The sequence below is a fragment of the Anoplophora glabripennis genome, unplaced genomic scaffold (assembly GCF_000390285.2).
Source record: "Anoplophora glabripennis isolate ALB-LARVAE unplaced genomic scaffold, Agla_2.0 scaffold280, whole genome shotgun sequence".
In the NCBI taxonomy this organism is placed as follows: Eukaryota; Metazoa; Arthropoda; class Insecta; order Coleoptera; family Cerambycidae; genus Anoplophora; species Anoplophora glabripennis.
This window is the reverse complement of record NW_019416356.1, coordinates 376,869-392,226: the sequence shown is the minus strand read 5'-3', so window position 1 is coordinate 392,226 and position 15,358 is coordinate 376,869. Positions and strand designations below refer to the sequence as shown.

The window sequence follows — 15,358 nt, the reverse complement described above, 5'->3', positions numbered from 1 at the left end:
ATATTTTTTAGATTTTTCCTGTCGCGTCTGTCAAAGTCTCAAAAACAGGCGGATTTTGCGGTCACTCTTTATCGTCTTCTAACGCAAAGACCATTTTCTAACCTAAAACAGTTCGAGTACTTTATATCGAAGAAACCATCAGTATTTGCTTCCTTACCACAAAACTAACAGTTAACAGATGATTAGCGTTGAAAAAACTGATTATTTAGAAGATTAAGGATAAATTCAAATAAAAACAATCGGCGAACACAAACAAATACAATAGCATACACACGGACGACTCTGAATTGACAGATCGTGTCGGTTGGAAATCTAAGAAAACGGAAAGTAATTTTGATCAAATGGAAGTAAATTTTGATTTCTTTGGTAACGTTTACGTGTGACGTCAGCTTCAATACTTCTGAATCACTCGGTATATTAAGTTTCGGATATCCCAGTAGAATAACTATTGAAATGTCCCGTTAATCCATTATCTTTAAGTACCTAGGACTTTGACGTTATTTTACGGATTTTCAGCATTACAATAACTTCCATTTGAAGCTTCTACGTAAGAACTTCACAGCTTGGAGTTACATAAAATCGCACGCATGTGCAATTAAATAGGTCAGTTTAGCGTTTCTTTCTTTGGCATTACTTCAACTACAATAATTTTCTTTTATTATATTTTTCCTATTTTTGTAACGTTTACGACATCAAGTGTATCAATCAAAACTACATCATGTTTAGATTTTGCACGATCGAATTAGTGATTGATCTTTTTTAACGAGCCATTTTAAAATTTAAACAATTAACGTCCACATGATAGCAATAACAAATCAGTACGGCTAGCATGGGCTTTATACTTTACATTTTGTACATTACATTATATATGTTAATAAAAATTAATTTGTCAATTTTTTCAATATAAGGAGAAATTGACCATGCAACAACGCCCTTAGATAATCTCACGGTTTCAAGTGGCCATCCAGATAAGTTTATCCACAGATCGTTGTCGTCTGACGTTTTTTCGATATCTTCAATAACATGGATGTATTTTGTGTAGGTATCTGTTTGTTTTCGACGGTGGCACGCGATTCGCCCCAAGCCTGGTACTCCAACATGCATTTTCGGAGCTAATGGACATATGTGCTACCTGATTCTCGAGTACTTGAACTATATGGAACACGATAAGGTTTATTGCAACACAAACAGTATAAATTATTATTATTTTCCAGCGAGAGAGATAATTATTAACAAGCAATATGGATGATAATTTCATTAGGCCCACCTAGTCTGGGAAGCAAACACGGCTATCTATTAATAAATAAAAATAACAGCGATATTTTCTACATTTATTGTTATTTATTAATATTAATTTAATTCTGAGCAATTGATTTATTTATTGGACTAATTAATGGGACCTGGCGAATTTCTTATCTGGAAAGATTTCTGCGTTGTTTCTGTTATATTGCTGTTTTTTCGTGCCATCCATCAAGTCGAATGAGGCAACGGTGCAATTTTTAGATATTACCCTGGAAAATCAGCGGAAATTGTATTTTCGGTTGTGATTGTCGCCAATGAATGGTTTAATATATCTAAAGTTACAGGAAATAATTAATAAATATTTGTTTCAATAAACACCTACGTAACTATGAATGAAATATACTGTATTTGTTTTATTATTCCTAATCTTTGGAAAAATACCTCATATAATACCTCATACAATAATATAATATATATAATATTTAATAATAAGAAATAAGACTGTTGTAGATATTCACTTATGAAGTAATTTTCTTCAGATCTCAGTTTATTTGAGTTAAAAGAGGAATTAGATAATCTTCCTAATCATCTTCAATTTTACCATAATTACAGAATACATAAATCAAATGTGAAAACAGAAAACAAAGTTTTTGACTTTTGATAATTTTTTGTGAACATTAGTTCGAAATGCCCTCTGCTCCCAAATGTCAACAGTTCGGCAACAGAACAAATCGAAAAGTTCCTAGTGACCAGGCAGGCAGTAAATTGTAAATGGCAAATGTCAACTTTTTGTTTGGTGGTGATGTATGTCTGTGAAAACATATTTTTTCCGTTAATTTAACAAATATTAAAATGAACTGTAGTGTCTAGTTAGCGTTTTAAAGCAACCGCCACCATGAACCGACCGCAAAACAGTAAGTATGGTTGAATTTAATCGTTCAAACCGTGTTGACATTTGTTGCCCCATATTTCTGAGTGGGTCTCTCCCCATTTTTAGGCATCCTAACACTGCCACCCTCGAGCAAAGACAAGACCAAGGACTGGCAGCTGGAGATACTGATGGAAAAACTCAGGTCCAAAGCCGCCCAGTACAAAACCCTGCCCGAGATATCAAAAAATGTTCGCATGACTTTGCTTGTAGGTTACACCTTCTTTTCATGAAGATTATAATGTGAATTAACATCCGTTTATGGTTATTTTTCAGGAGAAGAGATATGCCTTGGATAGCGTTGAAAAGAGCCAGCATCAAAAATGTTTAGACACGTTGCAGCATTCCATAAAGGTGACGTCTTTCCAGAGCATGGTAGAGCGATTGGAGAGCCTTACAAGGCAATTAGGGTATGTAACTACATTTAATAAGTCTAGTTTAATTTTTTGACCTCATTAACATATGTTTAATGCAAAATATAGTCCCTTTAAGCACTGTTTGTTTTTTTTAGGTTAAAATTTGTAGTAGAACCAACTGGTGTGTTCATATCCTCGGATATGTTTTACTTAGAAATCGTACTAGAACCCACAGGTGCAGTGAAAGACGTAAAAATCCACCACGAAGGAAAAAAAGACCAGCAAAGTTGCACGGAACTTGTGAACTGCCTCTCGCGAGGTGATTTTGCCGATTTCACTGCACAGTTGGAAGGTTTCACTTCGATTTACCAGCTCAACGCTGAAAAGAAAGTAAAATGCAAAGCTTTCACTGCCCTAGAGTCTCTTGAGGCCGATCTTAGTATCCTAGCTCAATTACAGGCCTTTATGAAGGAGCCTTTCAGTTTGATACACAAATCGCCCGTTGGAATTTTGGAAAAGAGGCGGGGAGGGCATCCGATGAAGTTAACGTACTTCATTTCGCCCTACGATTTATTAAACGTTGAGAAAAATGATATGGAAGAGATAAGTATCGACAGCGTCATCAATAAGTCTTTGGGGTACAGTGTTACTGTTTGTATGGAAGGATCCGCAGCGCATAAGTTGCAGACTACTACTTTAATAACTGTGAACAGGAACATGAATGGAAAAAAGTAAGTTTTATGTTATATTCTTATCGATCGGGTATTAGAAATTTACTGTAATTAAAATTTTTTAATAGTTATGATTAAATGAGATTGGTCGATTCGGGTCATTTATCAGTCATTTTTCAATTTCAACAATTTTGGTCTTTTTTATTATGCTTATTATATATTTTATAAATTGTTTTTGAATTTTAATAATATAATAACTGCTTTCTTTACAAAAGTTGTATTTCGCATACCGCAGGGAAAAATTGGTCTTTTAATATTCCATGGTAATTTTTGCTAAGTGAGTGCCCCGTCACTAATTTTTAATATTACTTTAGCACTTTTAATAGCTAGTAAATGAGTAGTTTCCCATAATAGTTTAAAATATAACTGGAATAATGAACACAACGTTATGGTAATTATTCAAAGTATTATAAATGTGTTTTTTCGATGACGTCACTGTTTCGAATTGTCATAGGTGTGGAATTCTATTGCTTAGACGCATATATCCGAATACAACTACATCGTGCTGCCAATTTATGAATTTTTACTCTGCTTCTAGGCATTTAATAAATAAATAAAATTTAACATTTTTAGTTAGCTTAAGATGAAGTATGAATATTTATAAATTTAAAAATGTAATAAATAAGTATAACACCGAAAGGGTATCGTAAAATACAGCGTGTAACTTTGAATAGGAGCCATATTTATACAGAAGCTACTTTTGACCTTCAGCAACAAATTTTTTTTAAATTCTATTATGAAAGCTGATTTTTTTTTAACTTTTCATACCTCGCCACTGGACAGGCTAGTGTAATCTTAATTGGCATACACCTAATCGAGAGCAGTATGCACTGTTGTCAAATCTAATTTTTCTTAATTTTACCTATACTTCGCGGTTGAAATTATGGAGAGTGACTCATCGTTAGCTCTTAGATAGTAAGGATGGAACGTGCGGGGATCGAAAATCCATTGACGTATCAGTTTAGAAGGCGAAAAGATATAAAAAATATAATAAAACATAACATCTTTTATTTTTAGAGGTTTTGTCAAGAAAACTTCAAAACTTTTTAGCAACATTTTGTTTTTAAATTTTAAAAGAAGACTAAAAAAACCAATTTATTTAGAATATTCACTTTTTGCCAAAGGGTTCACGTGTGATGCTTTCTTTTTTGCGACATGTTTGCACGGCAATATTTCAACTAAACAGATCTAATCAAGAAAGGTTCTGACTCGCATAAAACGGTTTCCCCGAGACTGCCGGGGAATTGCGTTTTTAGCGGTTATCTTTTATTACGTAGTCTGACTTTATAATCCAAACTATATATGTTAAACCGAATTTTGTTCGAATTAAAGAGTTTTGTTTGGACCATTGAAACGGGTATTCTTCGGGATTAGATTCGGATTAGTGAATATTCGGATTAAGGTGAGTTCAGATTAAAGAGTATACTGTACATTAATATTACACGAGACCCTTCATTGTCTGTCCCTTTCACTGTACTAAATTCTATTTCGATTCCAGTAAAAACTAATACTTTTACTTATTCGCCCTTTGCTATTTACTCTCTTGGCACTCTAGTGTCATATATCAGGTGAATTGATAATTGTAGTTCATCTAAAAGGTCAGTGTTAAACGTCAGACGTCATTGACATTGAGATTCACAAACTAAACACAGTGCTTTAAAAATATTTCTCATCTATCCGATTAGTAAGTATTTCTACATTTTATAAAACAGGAAAAATAATAATTTTAAAACATAACTAGTTTTACCTGCAATTTGTAACATATGCCTGTTCATATACCAACAAATTATTTAAAAAATATTGATTTTTAGAAAACATTTTTTTTACATTCTGTGCTTTTTCTGTATTGAAAAAAAAATAGGGACTAAAATAACTTGTCACAAAGTTCTAGGGGAACTTGTACTATTACCCCAAAAACTCAGCTTCCAGTCAAATTTACACCCTGTATACTTTTGAAATTTTTGAATTTGCAGTAACAATGCATCAAATAATCGTATATATCAGACTTTTTCTATTTATTTTTATTTTCAACTTGGTAAATTTTTTCCTGGCTAATTATAAAATATCGATTTAAACAAAAAAAATACCTTAAAAAGTATATCTGATATTTTTTTAAACTTGGAAATGAATTTAATGTTTTTAGTACACCATCGTACTCACCTCTAACGGCTCAGAATAGCGCCGTTATACCGGCCTGTTTTGTGCTGAAACTAAACAAACCGATGCCCATGTGTCTGTCGTTGGTGAGGCAGATACAGCAGATCCACCCGTGGACGGATATTGATAGCGTCACGACGCAACCACTGCTTAATTTGATAGTGTCGCATAGTAGTGGTGGAAAGATGGAGTCTAGTAATAACAAGGGATTGTTTGTGGTAAGTTTCTTCGTAATATTATTATTAAGGGGAGTAAATATGTGATTTCCAGACATTACCGGATCAAAACCACTGTTATTTCATGACGGAGAACAAAAATATGGACGGGGTGCTAGTGACTAGCATACCGTTCACCCATCCCGCTCACGTCGGTAACATTTTGATAGTTTTAAGGGAGCAAGCCCTGTTTAATACCATCATTAGTAGCTGCGTTAGACCAAATAGTAGACAAGGTAAGACTTATCTGTAAGACAGTATCTGTTTGTCACTGTACCTACTTTTAGATTTCGAGAACATGACCATGTTCGAAATAAGCGCCCTCTCTCCCAGCCACATCTCCGTCTCCTTAGAACACCCAGTCGACGAAAGCATGGCTACCGCCGAGATCAACCTCATGGACATCTCAAACTTGGAGTGTCACATTCACAATCCCGGTACGCCGCCTCCCGCCAACACCCCCGACACCATCTCCGAGCTGGCATCGAAGATACTGAACAAGTGCCTATCGCTGCCCGTCACGATGCGCACCATCATAAAACTGTGGGAGAAGCAAGCCATGCGACGCTCCCACTATGGCGGCGGACATGAAAATTTTAGTTTACCCCTCGGGCCGGGTGACCCGGGTGGTCACAAGAGCGGGCCAGGACCGGGCCTGGGAGATTTTGGGGGCCTTGGGGATAAAATGATCAAGCAGGAGCCGATGGGGGGTTCCGTGGGCCACGGGATGATTATGCAGGCCGCGGCGGGCACGGGCCAGGGCATGTTCCTTAACCATTCGATGATGACGTCGAATTTTTCAAACTTCCCACCTTCCGATGGGGTGCCGACCAACATGGAGCTCACTAACATACCGTCAGGTGAGTTAGGGATGTTTTTGGTTATGGATTTCTCGTTTACGGACACTTTTAATTTGAATATGAAAATTGTTAGCTTTAGTTAGTTTTGAATTTAAATAAAATAATCAATTTGGTTCATAGTTTTATCGAAACTATCTTTTCGTTAAAATTTTACGTCGGTAAGCTATTGGTGTGCTATGCTACATGGTGATTTTCCTGTCCAGATACTGCGGACAAATGCAGCAAGCGGCAGAAGCGCAGGTCTGACGATTTGTGGAAAAGTGGCAAGAGGAAGGTGGGAACGGATGATTCAGAACTGATGGAGTCGTCAAGCTGCGACTCCACCTCAAGAAGCACCCCATTGTCTCAAGAGATAGATGTCACCACCCCGAACTCGGTATTGGGGTTTCAGACGGACCTCGATCTAGACCCGGCTGAAATCTTGGGGGTCGCCGATAAGTCCAACACGGAATTTGATAACATAGACGATTTGGGCGACATCGAAGATATTACCAAGGAATCAAAACGGAAGCAGGAGAAACCGCCTGAAATGGTCGAGAAAAGCTTGGTACCTCCCAACGTTAGCATCACACCGATTCCTTCTAGTCCTTCTGGATTTTCTGTAGGAGGGAGCCAGGATAAGCGGCAAGGGATCGAAATAATCCCCATGTCTCAATCAACATCCTCACTTCTGTCCAGTTCAATCACAATTACTCCAATATCGTCGTCACAGAGTAAGTCTTCGGAAGAAAAAACGAAGGAAAAACGCAGCAGCAAGAGCAGTAGAGACGATAAGAATAGGACAGAGAAACGCAAGAAGAGAAAAAGAGACGAAAGCCCCATGGGTCCGCCGGAAAAAGTACCCCCGAAGCAAGATCCCCTCACGAAACCCGTAACGGTGAGCATAAAACCCACCGAATCCCCTCCTTTGACTCCTGTCACCCCCACGTCCCCCAATATGGTGCGGAAGTTTAGTGCCTCGCCTACCCCAAACAGGACTATGTCACTAAGTGGCAAACTCAGCCCAAGCCCAATGAAATCTAACCTCAAATCCAGTTCGTCACACCAGAGCCCCAAACACTCGCCAGCACACGTGCCTAGCAGCCCCAAGCACAGCATCCCGGGCATTTCCAGCCCCAAGCACCACGGTACTTCCCCAAAGCACCCATCGGCCAGCGGTTCGGGGAAACCAAGCATGTCCACTTTGAAAAGCGCAGCTAATTCGCCTTCCAGTAAAAGCGGGGCCGACTCGAAAAAATCCAGCTCGAAGGATGGTTCCAGGGATAAAGACAAGAAATTGTCTAGCGTTTTCAGCGTGACCAACTCTAAAACGAAGGGATCCGCCAAAGTGAAACCGTTGGATTTGAATATGGGAGAAGTGCCGCAAGATGGTCTATCGTCGCCCAGCGGGACGTGTGACTCGTCCAAATCGAATTCGAACCAGGCGAGGAACCGCAAAGGTTCTCTGTCAGCCATCGTGGATAAACTGAAAGTCAACGCGCAACACTGTGATACCGCCACTGACCTCAGCAGTAAATCGAGCAGCGGGCGGGATAGGACGAGTTTGAACGCAAGCAAATCGAACGAGTCGAAGAGCAGCACCAAGATAGGCGAGACGAAAAACTCGGAGTACATGGTGAAGCCTAGTTCGGACGGTATGAAGATAACGATCAACAAGACACGCAGCAAAGACAGTTCCAGTGCGAAATCATCAAGTTCGGCAAGTGTGAGCAAAACGGGATCACCGAAAATACACACCGGATTGAAACCGGGCGTCAACAGCGGTCCAGCGTCGAAAAAACCCCAGCAACTACAAAAATCGAGCAGCTCGAGCGTCTCGAACTCGACCAGTGCCAACTATAGCGGTAGCTTAAAAACCTCAAGTTCCAGTAACAAAGTATCCTCTTCCAGTGCTTCGAAACTCTCTTCGGGATCTACGGGTAGCGGGAGTCTCTCGAAATCGGTGTCGAAGCTGAGCGGTTCGCCTAAAACGGGTTCCAGTGCGACGGACTTAAGCAGGACTAAAGACCGTTTGAAACCGAGTAAAAGCAGTTCGGAAAAGTCGATGTTCTCCCGGAAGTCCAGCCCAACGCCTAATCGTGACGATCCCGACTCTTACAAGTCTAAAATTGACCCGTTCGGCTCAAATTTAATGATGGAGGGCATGATGAAGCAGCTCGACAAGAATTTCCAGATACCGAAGCTCTCCGCGAGGACATCGGACGACAAGAAGAAGAATGACTCGTTAAACAACATGAACGCCGGCACGGTGGACAGAAAGATCTTCGACTTGATGTCGAAAAACGACCTTACAATGCCCAAGTATCAGCTGGCGATACCCAACAAGTTTGAGAACTCCATGGAGCAGAAGGTGAGAAACAATGTGAATAGTATGAACGCGATGGGGATAGGCAGCGGCAAACAGAAGGACGACGAAGAGGACAGGAGGAAGGATGTGCCCCAAAATCTGTCCAGTTCGCAAGGTTAGTAGTTTTTTCTGTTTTGTCGTCGAGAATTTGATAAATCCAAAAATAAAATTATCAAAAACGGAAAGAAATTGTTCAGCTTCTAAATAATTGCAAAATAAATGTCAGTCCTTGGAAAAAATTATACAGGGTGTAACTTAAAGTGGGGGTCAGCTTTTTAGGGATAATAGTATGTGTTTTCTCCTGAATATGAATCTGAAGTTCTTTTTTTTATTAATCAAATAAATAACTCAAGTTATAATTCGTTTTTTAAAATTCATTTTAATTCTTGTGTATGCTTCTGCCGCCACTGGGCTACGTAAACCGAGATATCCGGAATTTGCCTATTAATGCACTATAAACGTTGCCAGTTGTTTTTAAATCAACTACATTGTGCGAAGTTATGGAAAATAATTTAACAAAAAAATTTTTTTTTAATAACTTGGTGACATGCTATTTTAAAGTTATCCATATTTTTTGATATCACTGTGGTCGAAGCACCGAATATTTAAAAAAAAACATTGTTTCTAAAAAAATATTAACTAATGTCGGTATGTAGGTACGTTACGTCATTGTAAATATATTTTTTTAGTCGACTGTTAGACAGCAGAACTAGTGAAAAATAATTTAGTGAAAACAGATTGCTTTTCTAGGACAATAACGTGTTATTTTAAAGTCACCATATTTTTTGATGCCAATGTGGACAAAGCGCCAAACGTTAAAAAAATTGTTTTTAAAAAATTAAAAATATTTGCATGATTTAATATGGTATGCAGATGCGTTGCTAATTGTAAATAAAACCAATTTTAAAATATTTTTTTTTGTTTTTAAACTAAATACACGTAAATAAATTTACTAATCTGATTATTATGAAATTCTTTTTTAAATCACTTCAAGTTTTTACAAACATTTGTGTATCTATTTTTTTTAAGCACTGTGTGTATATTAGCAATCATGGGGGTTTTCACCCCAATTGAAACATATAATTTCAACAATCGGTTTATTCCCTCAAACGACAGAGTTGTCTCTTGTTTATTTGCTATGTCGGGACTCTAGTGACTCCCATGAGTGACTCTCGTGCTCATTGTCCCCGTGAACCGCGTTCCATCAGCTGACCTCGACTGCTCACGTTCCGAAAGGAGTTCTTGCTGACTCAGTAATAGCGATGTAGTGAATGACATCCCTCTTTAGTAATTGGCATCTAACATGTATTTAATTTCTAAATGTTTATGTCAATGACCTCTGACATTGACCTAGTTTAGCTGAGCTACTGTCACTACATATAGTAGCTAGGGACACATATGTAACGAAATACGGCATGTTCCCACCCTTTTTTCTTATTCATCCATTTCTGCAGCGAATTGGTGGTAGACATAATAAATTGTTTCAAAATAAATAAAATAGCAACAAAATTAAAATGCGAACAGTTTAAATTTAAGCAGAATCCGACCCTGTTTGGAACGTTTACGAAGGAGGGCAACAGAGGTCAGCCACCGCTGGTCTTTTTACATGCTATATCTTCCCTTTAAAAATCGGCCACCGCCAACTGTCTTTGCATGTGGTATGATATGACAAGATGGTAAATGCGTTAAAAACAAACTGCCACGTTAATTCGGTGAAACTGAACCTTTTTTTGTAATTTTCATACCTGCTGGTCCAGCAAAATCTAATATATCATGCAGAAATTAACTACCATCGCATACACTGATAAACTAAAAACTAAAATAAATGTTGGCTGTTTATTTTTTACCCGAAGTGCCCTGTTGTTATATCACATCAGGTGGATTGCTATGGGGTTTACCTGAACTAGGTCAGTCATAGGTCAGTTGGTGAATTGGAAAAACTAAATAAACAACAACTTCAGGGGAACTCGTAGTATTACACTGAAAAACTCACCCCGTATAGTGGGCCATTCTGTATTTATAAATGTCTCTATATCGAATGAAATACTTGTGCAATAGTCTCTTGGAATTTTATATTAATTATTTCTTAGAATTTAAAATTTCCAAACTAATTTCAATTAATTCACGTTCCCTTTGACATACATAAACATTTTACATAAATATGCCTTTTTTTTATAGTTACGTATAACTTTGCAACGTAAACATTTTAATATATGTATTTTCCAAGGTTTCTGCAAACAATTCATAATTATTCATAAATTAAATCTCGTCTGCTGTAATAGTCGGGTCAAAAGTTTAATTTACGAGCAGTAGTAAAATAAATAATATACAATAAATATTATTCATTCTTATCTTGTACAGAAAATGTAATGTATTTAAGATATTTAAGATATTTTTGAAAAAAAAAATGATAAAAAAATCTTCGTAAAAGAAATAAAATAGTTAAATATTAAAAACGGAAAAAATTATAAATTGCTCCTTCCTTTTTTTAATTGAAAATTTATGTAAATGACAAAGTAGTAACGATCTGTTTGTACAATTTAGAGCCAGTAGATTTAGATTTCACAGTATACACAGGAGTCCCAATTTATAGGTGTACAGCCAATAACATAGGAAGTGGAAGGTGGTCTAATATATTTTTTAAATAGACGCTAACTTCCTCAAAATTGCAAATCTTAAGCCTGTTCCAATTTTTGAAAACTCGTATTTGAAATTTTTTGGTTCAAATATTTGAATTTTATTTGTTTTTTTTTTTTAATCTGTATTACTTATGAATAGGGGCATCCTGTATATTTTATATCCAAAGATGCACACATGTCTCCTGATCTCCACTCGCTTCTTTTCCAGCCGTTCACATGCATGACACAGCTTTATACCAAAACCGTACGGTATACAATGCTTATGTGCATAAAACGTCTGTTTCTTTCGCATATTAATACATCACCATAAAGATAACGATACATGCGCTTGTTCCTATGATAGGACTACACACAAACATATTTTACGATAATTATTTTTTAGTTCTGTTTATTTATTTCCAGGGGCCTCACATTGAAAATCTTGCCAAAGTATATCTGTGAATTATTTTGTGATATTGAGCGGTATCTGATTCCAAATTTGTATGTAGTAAGTATGACTTAATTGGTTAGGTAATTATTATCGAATGTTTGAAGGTTCAGCTGTTCATGGTGCACGGCCCGCGGAGGATAGACTGCGAAAGAACAGTGGACTCGGGTCTGGGGAGGCGGTCGGCATTAAAATTCTGTTGCGGCTTTATTTTATTTAATATCCCTAATTATGATACGACATGAGTTCACTTCCCAGTCTGTTCTCCGCTAGTCGAAATTTGTTAAAAACGTAAACATACGCATTGTATACTTTTATATAAGAAAATAACGGTGACTTGAGAGCAATGTACATAAAAGCAAGTATGCTTCTTTCTTTTCTATCCTTTTTGTCTGCTTTCTTACGCATAAGTATCTTGACGCTTTAGCTTATGTACCGTTTTGTTAAATTCCGTTCTTGCCTTATTTTGACCGAACAGGTTTCCGCATAAGAAATATTCGCCGGCAATTTAACAAATCGTCACATAACACGCACAATCGGCTGCGTAGAACCCCTTCAGCCCGAATTCCTTCTTCCAGGCAAAGAAGACTCGTACAAGTTGGAGGCCACGTCTATACCCAAGCCATTTTCTTCAGCCACTGCCGAGCCCCTGGGCCTGTCCACGAAAAGCCTTGATCTGACCTCGAAATTTCTAGCGCCAGCCCCCAGGGACGACAGGAAGGAGTCGAGGAGGGGCGAAAGCGACGCCCTGGATTTTAGCAGTAAGTCGGGGCCGCTAGCGTTCCCGCAATCTCCCTCCGTTAGTGTTCATATAGTTAAATCTCCGGCGCCCAGTCCGTTGATCAACCCGAGTCCCCACTCGGCCTCGCCTTGTATCACCGACGACGAACTTATGGACGAGGCCCTTGTGGGGCTGGGGAAATAGTTCAATATAGGACGAAATGCGACTTAAACGTTCCGACATCGCTCATGAGGCAATTTTGAGACGGTACTAAATGATGTTAATTTGATTTTATATTTATTTCAGCAAGTCTTCCAGATTTTTTTGTCGGGCAATATATAGGTTGTTTTTAAGTCAATGTCATAAATTCAAGAGGTTTCTTGGGTGGTTAGATGAAGTCTCAATGTACCAACAGCCTAAAACTATGGTTTTCGAGACATGGGATGTTGAAAGTTTAAAAAAATATTGAGTTTTTTGAAACGTGCCTGAAGATGTTTAACTTAGATTGATGAAACGTCTTAAAAAAAACCACCAGGAATTAACTGTACTTATTAGATTTCCAAAATACTCAGTTGCGCCAAAATTCTGGAGTTCTATTCAGTATTTGAGTTTGTACAGGATGTTTACAAACGTCAGGAAGAAATTTGACGGGTAAACATTTTTTGGAAATAGAACTTTTTTCAATATTTGCTTTGCCGTGATAAAAACTTTTTGGAGCCGCTGACACCATTGATAGATCTGCCTCTGTTGGCACATCATGCCGATTAGGAAATCACTGTTATCCAGGTGCCGATGAATTAATTAAATGTTATTATATTGATGAACTATTTTGGTAAGTATAATAAATTTTTAGGATCTTTCCTTTATTAAGGTTTAAAATCAACAACCCCTTAAAATCATGTTATTGTTGATGTTATAAAATCCTAACCTATATTTTTTTACCCCTGTCACAGAGTAGTGATGCTATTTTATTTTTCTTTATTAACAGTTGAATATAAAGTAACGAAATTACCGTGACTATGTTTCTTTGATCGATCTTGAAATTGGTTCGTGAATGGTATGTTCGAATGCGCTAATGAGCTACTTATGTTTCTTTTCCTTAGGAAATTTCCGTTGTTATATTTATTATCGTCAATTTGTACATAAAATTGCCAATTAACTTTAGCAGAGGTCCATTGTCGGACGTGTTTTCATATAACCGATATGACGAAGTTACTTTGGAAACATTTCTGTTGCGGTAAGTTCTGAAATTGAAAACGTTGATTTTAAGTAATGGTCAGAGGTTGAGGATCACGCCACTGCGTAACTTCGTTATATTCGGGAGCGATCAAAGGTTTTATAGCTAATTTGGTAGCTTTCTTTTTATTAGTACAATATTTATTTTATTAAGAGTTACGTTGTATATATTAATCTTTTCGCTTTGGAATTCAAAGTTAGAATTATTGAACGGGACACTACAGGGATGTTGCAAATTGTTAAAGATACAAGGCGACTCAAACTATAAAAAGGTCGTTCGATAGTTTTACGAAATTTTTACTGAAATCTGATCCGATGTTTCAATTAACTGTCGAAATATAATGAAAAAACTGGAAAATATGTTTATTTATGGAGATAACTTAATGAAGATTGGTCTCAAGACATTTGACACCCTCCTGGTGGTAAAGTTAGATTTTTTTGTATACAGTAGAACCTCGGTTATCCGACCTCGCTTATTCGTCCTCCTGATTTTCCGACATCGTGTCCGAAACGGCGATTCCATGTTAACCGACGTTCATCCGTATTATCTGACCTATGCCCGATTTCTGCTGTTTTATTTCTTAAAAAAATAATAAAAATGAATAAACCTGGATTATCCGACTTTTTCCATTATCCGGCCTAGTGCCGGTCCACAATAGGTCGGATAATTGAGGTTCTATTGTACTTTAGTGTTTGCAAAAAAAATGTTACATCTCAAAAACAATGAAAGGTAGAAAAAATATGATGAATTTCATTAAATTACCTTCATTTGCAACTTTTTTATTATCAGTCGAGGAAATAAAGCACAAAAAGAGCCGAAATCACAGAAATTTTTCGATCAAGTCGTATCAAGATGGGGTTTTTTGTATTCGCTTTCTAAAATTATGTGGAAAAATTGTATCAACTTTGTATTATGTTTTTCGGCCAAATTGCATTTATGCAGTGCAAAATGCATCCGGAAAAATGCATGTTTTGAAGTCACTTAGAAAAAATTCATAACTCGGTTAATAATGCCTGGAATGGACTCAAATCAGGGTCCTGGGGGTTTTCGAGGTCGCTGATCCCGAGTATGACCTTCAAATTGGTCCATCGCCGACCTGGAGCTTAGGACTGATGATAAACGTCATCTCCGAGGCTTCTCCTGAATTTCACTCTTAAATGCAACGAGACTTGACACCCGGGGGTTTTTGGGTCGCTGATTCCTAATCTGGCGTCGGCGAGCACCCCCCGGACACCTGGTGCACCGGAACCTGGACATGGACGTCATCTCCGGGAGTTTTCCTGTAAAATTCGCGTAAACGAGTCGAAAATCGCATCAGGGGGTTTTTCGGGGCGAAATTCGCGAATGCAAAAAACCCCAGCTTGATACGACTTGATCGAAAAATTTTGTAGGTTCAGTGATTTATTTCCTCGACTATATTTAAAGAATTAATCTGATTTGGTTTCAGGAAAAGTTTGAGCAAAACATTGCGCAATATTTTTATAATGTCACCCACGCT

General features: G+C 37.5%; 1 protein-coding gene across 2 annotated transcripts; it reads left to right on the top strand.

Annotated features, from left to right (window-relative positions):
- Positions 1 to 2,014: 2,014 nt before the first annotated feature.
- LOC108910705 (mediator of RNA polymerase II transcription subunit 1) lies at positions 2,015 to 14,599 on the top strand. 2 transcript variants are annotated; one of them, XR_001964466.1, is made up of 10 exons: positions 2,015 to 2,156; positions 2,240 to 2,379; positions 2,447 to 2,580; positions 2,682 to 3,257; positions 5,401 to 5,632; positions 5,685 to 5,865; positions 5,917 to 6,489; positions 6,693 to 8,951; positions 11,878 to 11,962; positions 12,481 to 12,567. XR_001964466.1 is itself a non-coding variant. In XM_018715408.1 (9 exons), the coding sequence occupies exons 1-9, from the start codon at positions 2,138 to 2,140 to the stop codon at positions 12,825 to 12,827; spliced, it is 4,461 nt and encodes a 1,486-aa protein (XP_018570924.1). In that variant the 5' UTR covers positions 2,015 to 2,137; the 3' UTR covers positions 12,828 to 14,599. The 2 variants fall into 2 exon arrangements, 1 of the variants encoding a protein (XP_018570924.1); XM_018715408.1 differs by lacking the exon at positions 11,878 to 11,962 and having other exon boundaries at positions 12,481 to 14,599.
- Positions 14,600 to 15,358: the final 759 nt, after the last annotated feature.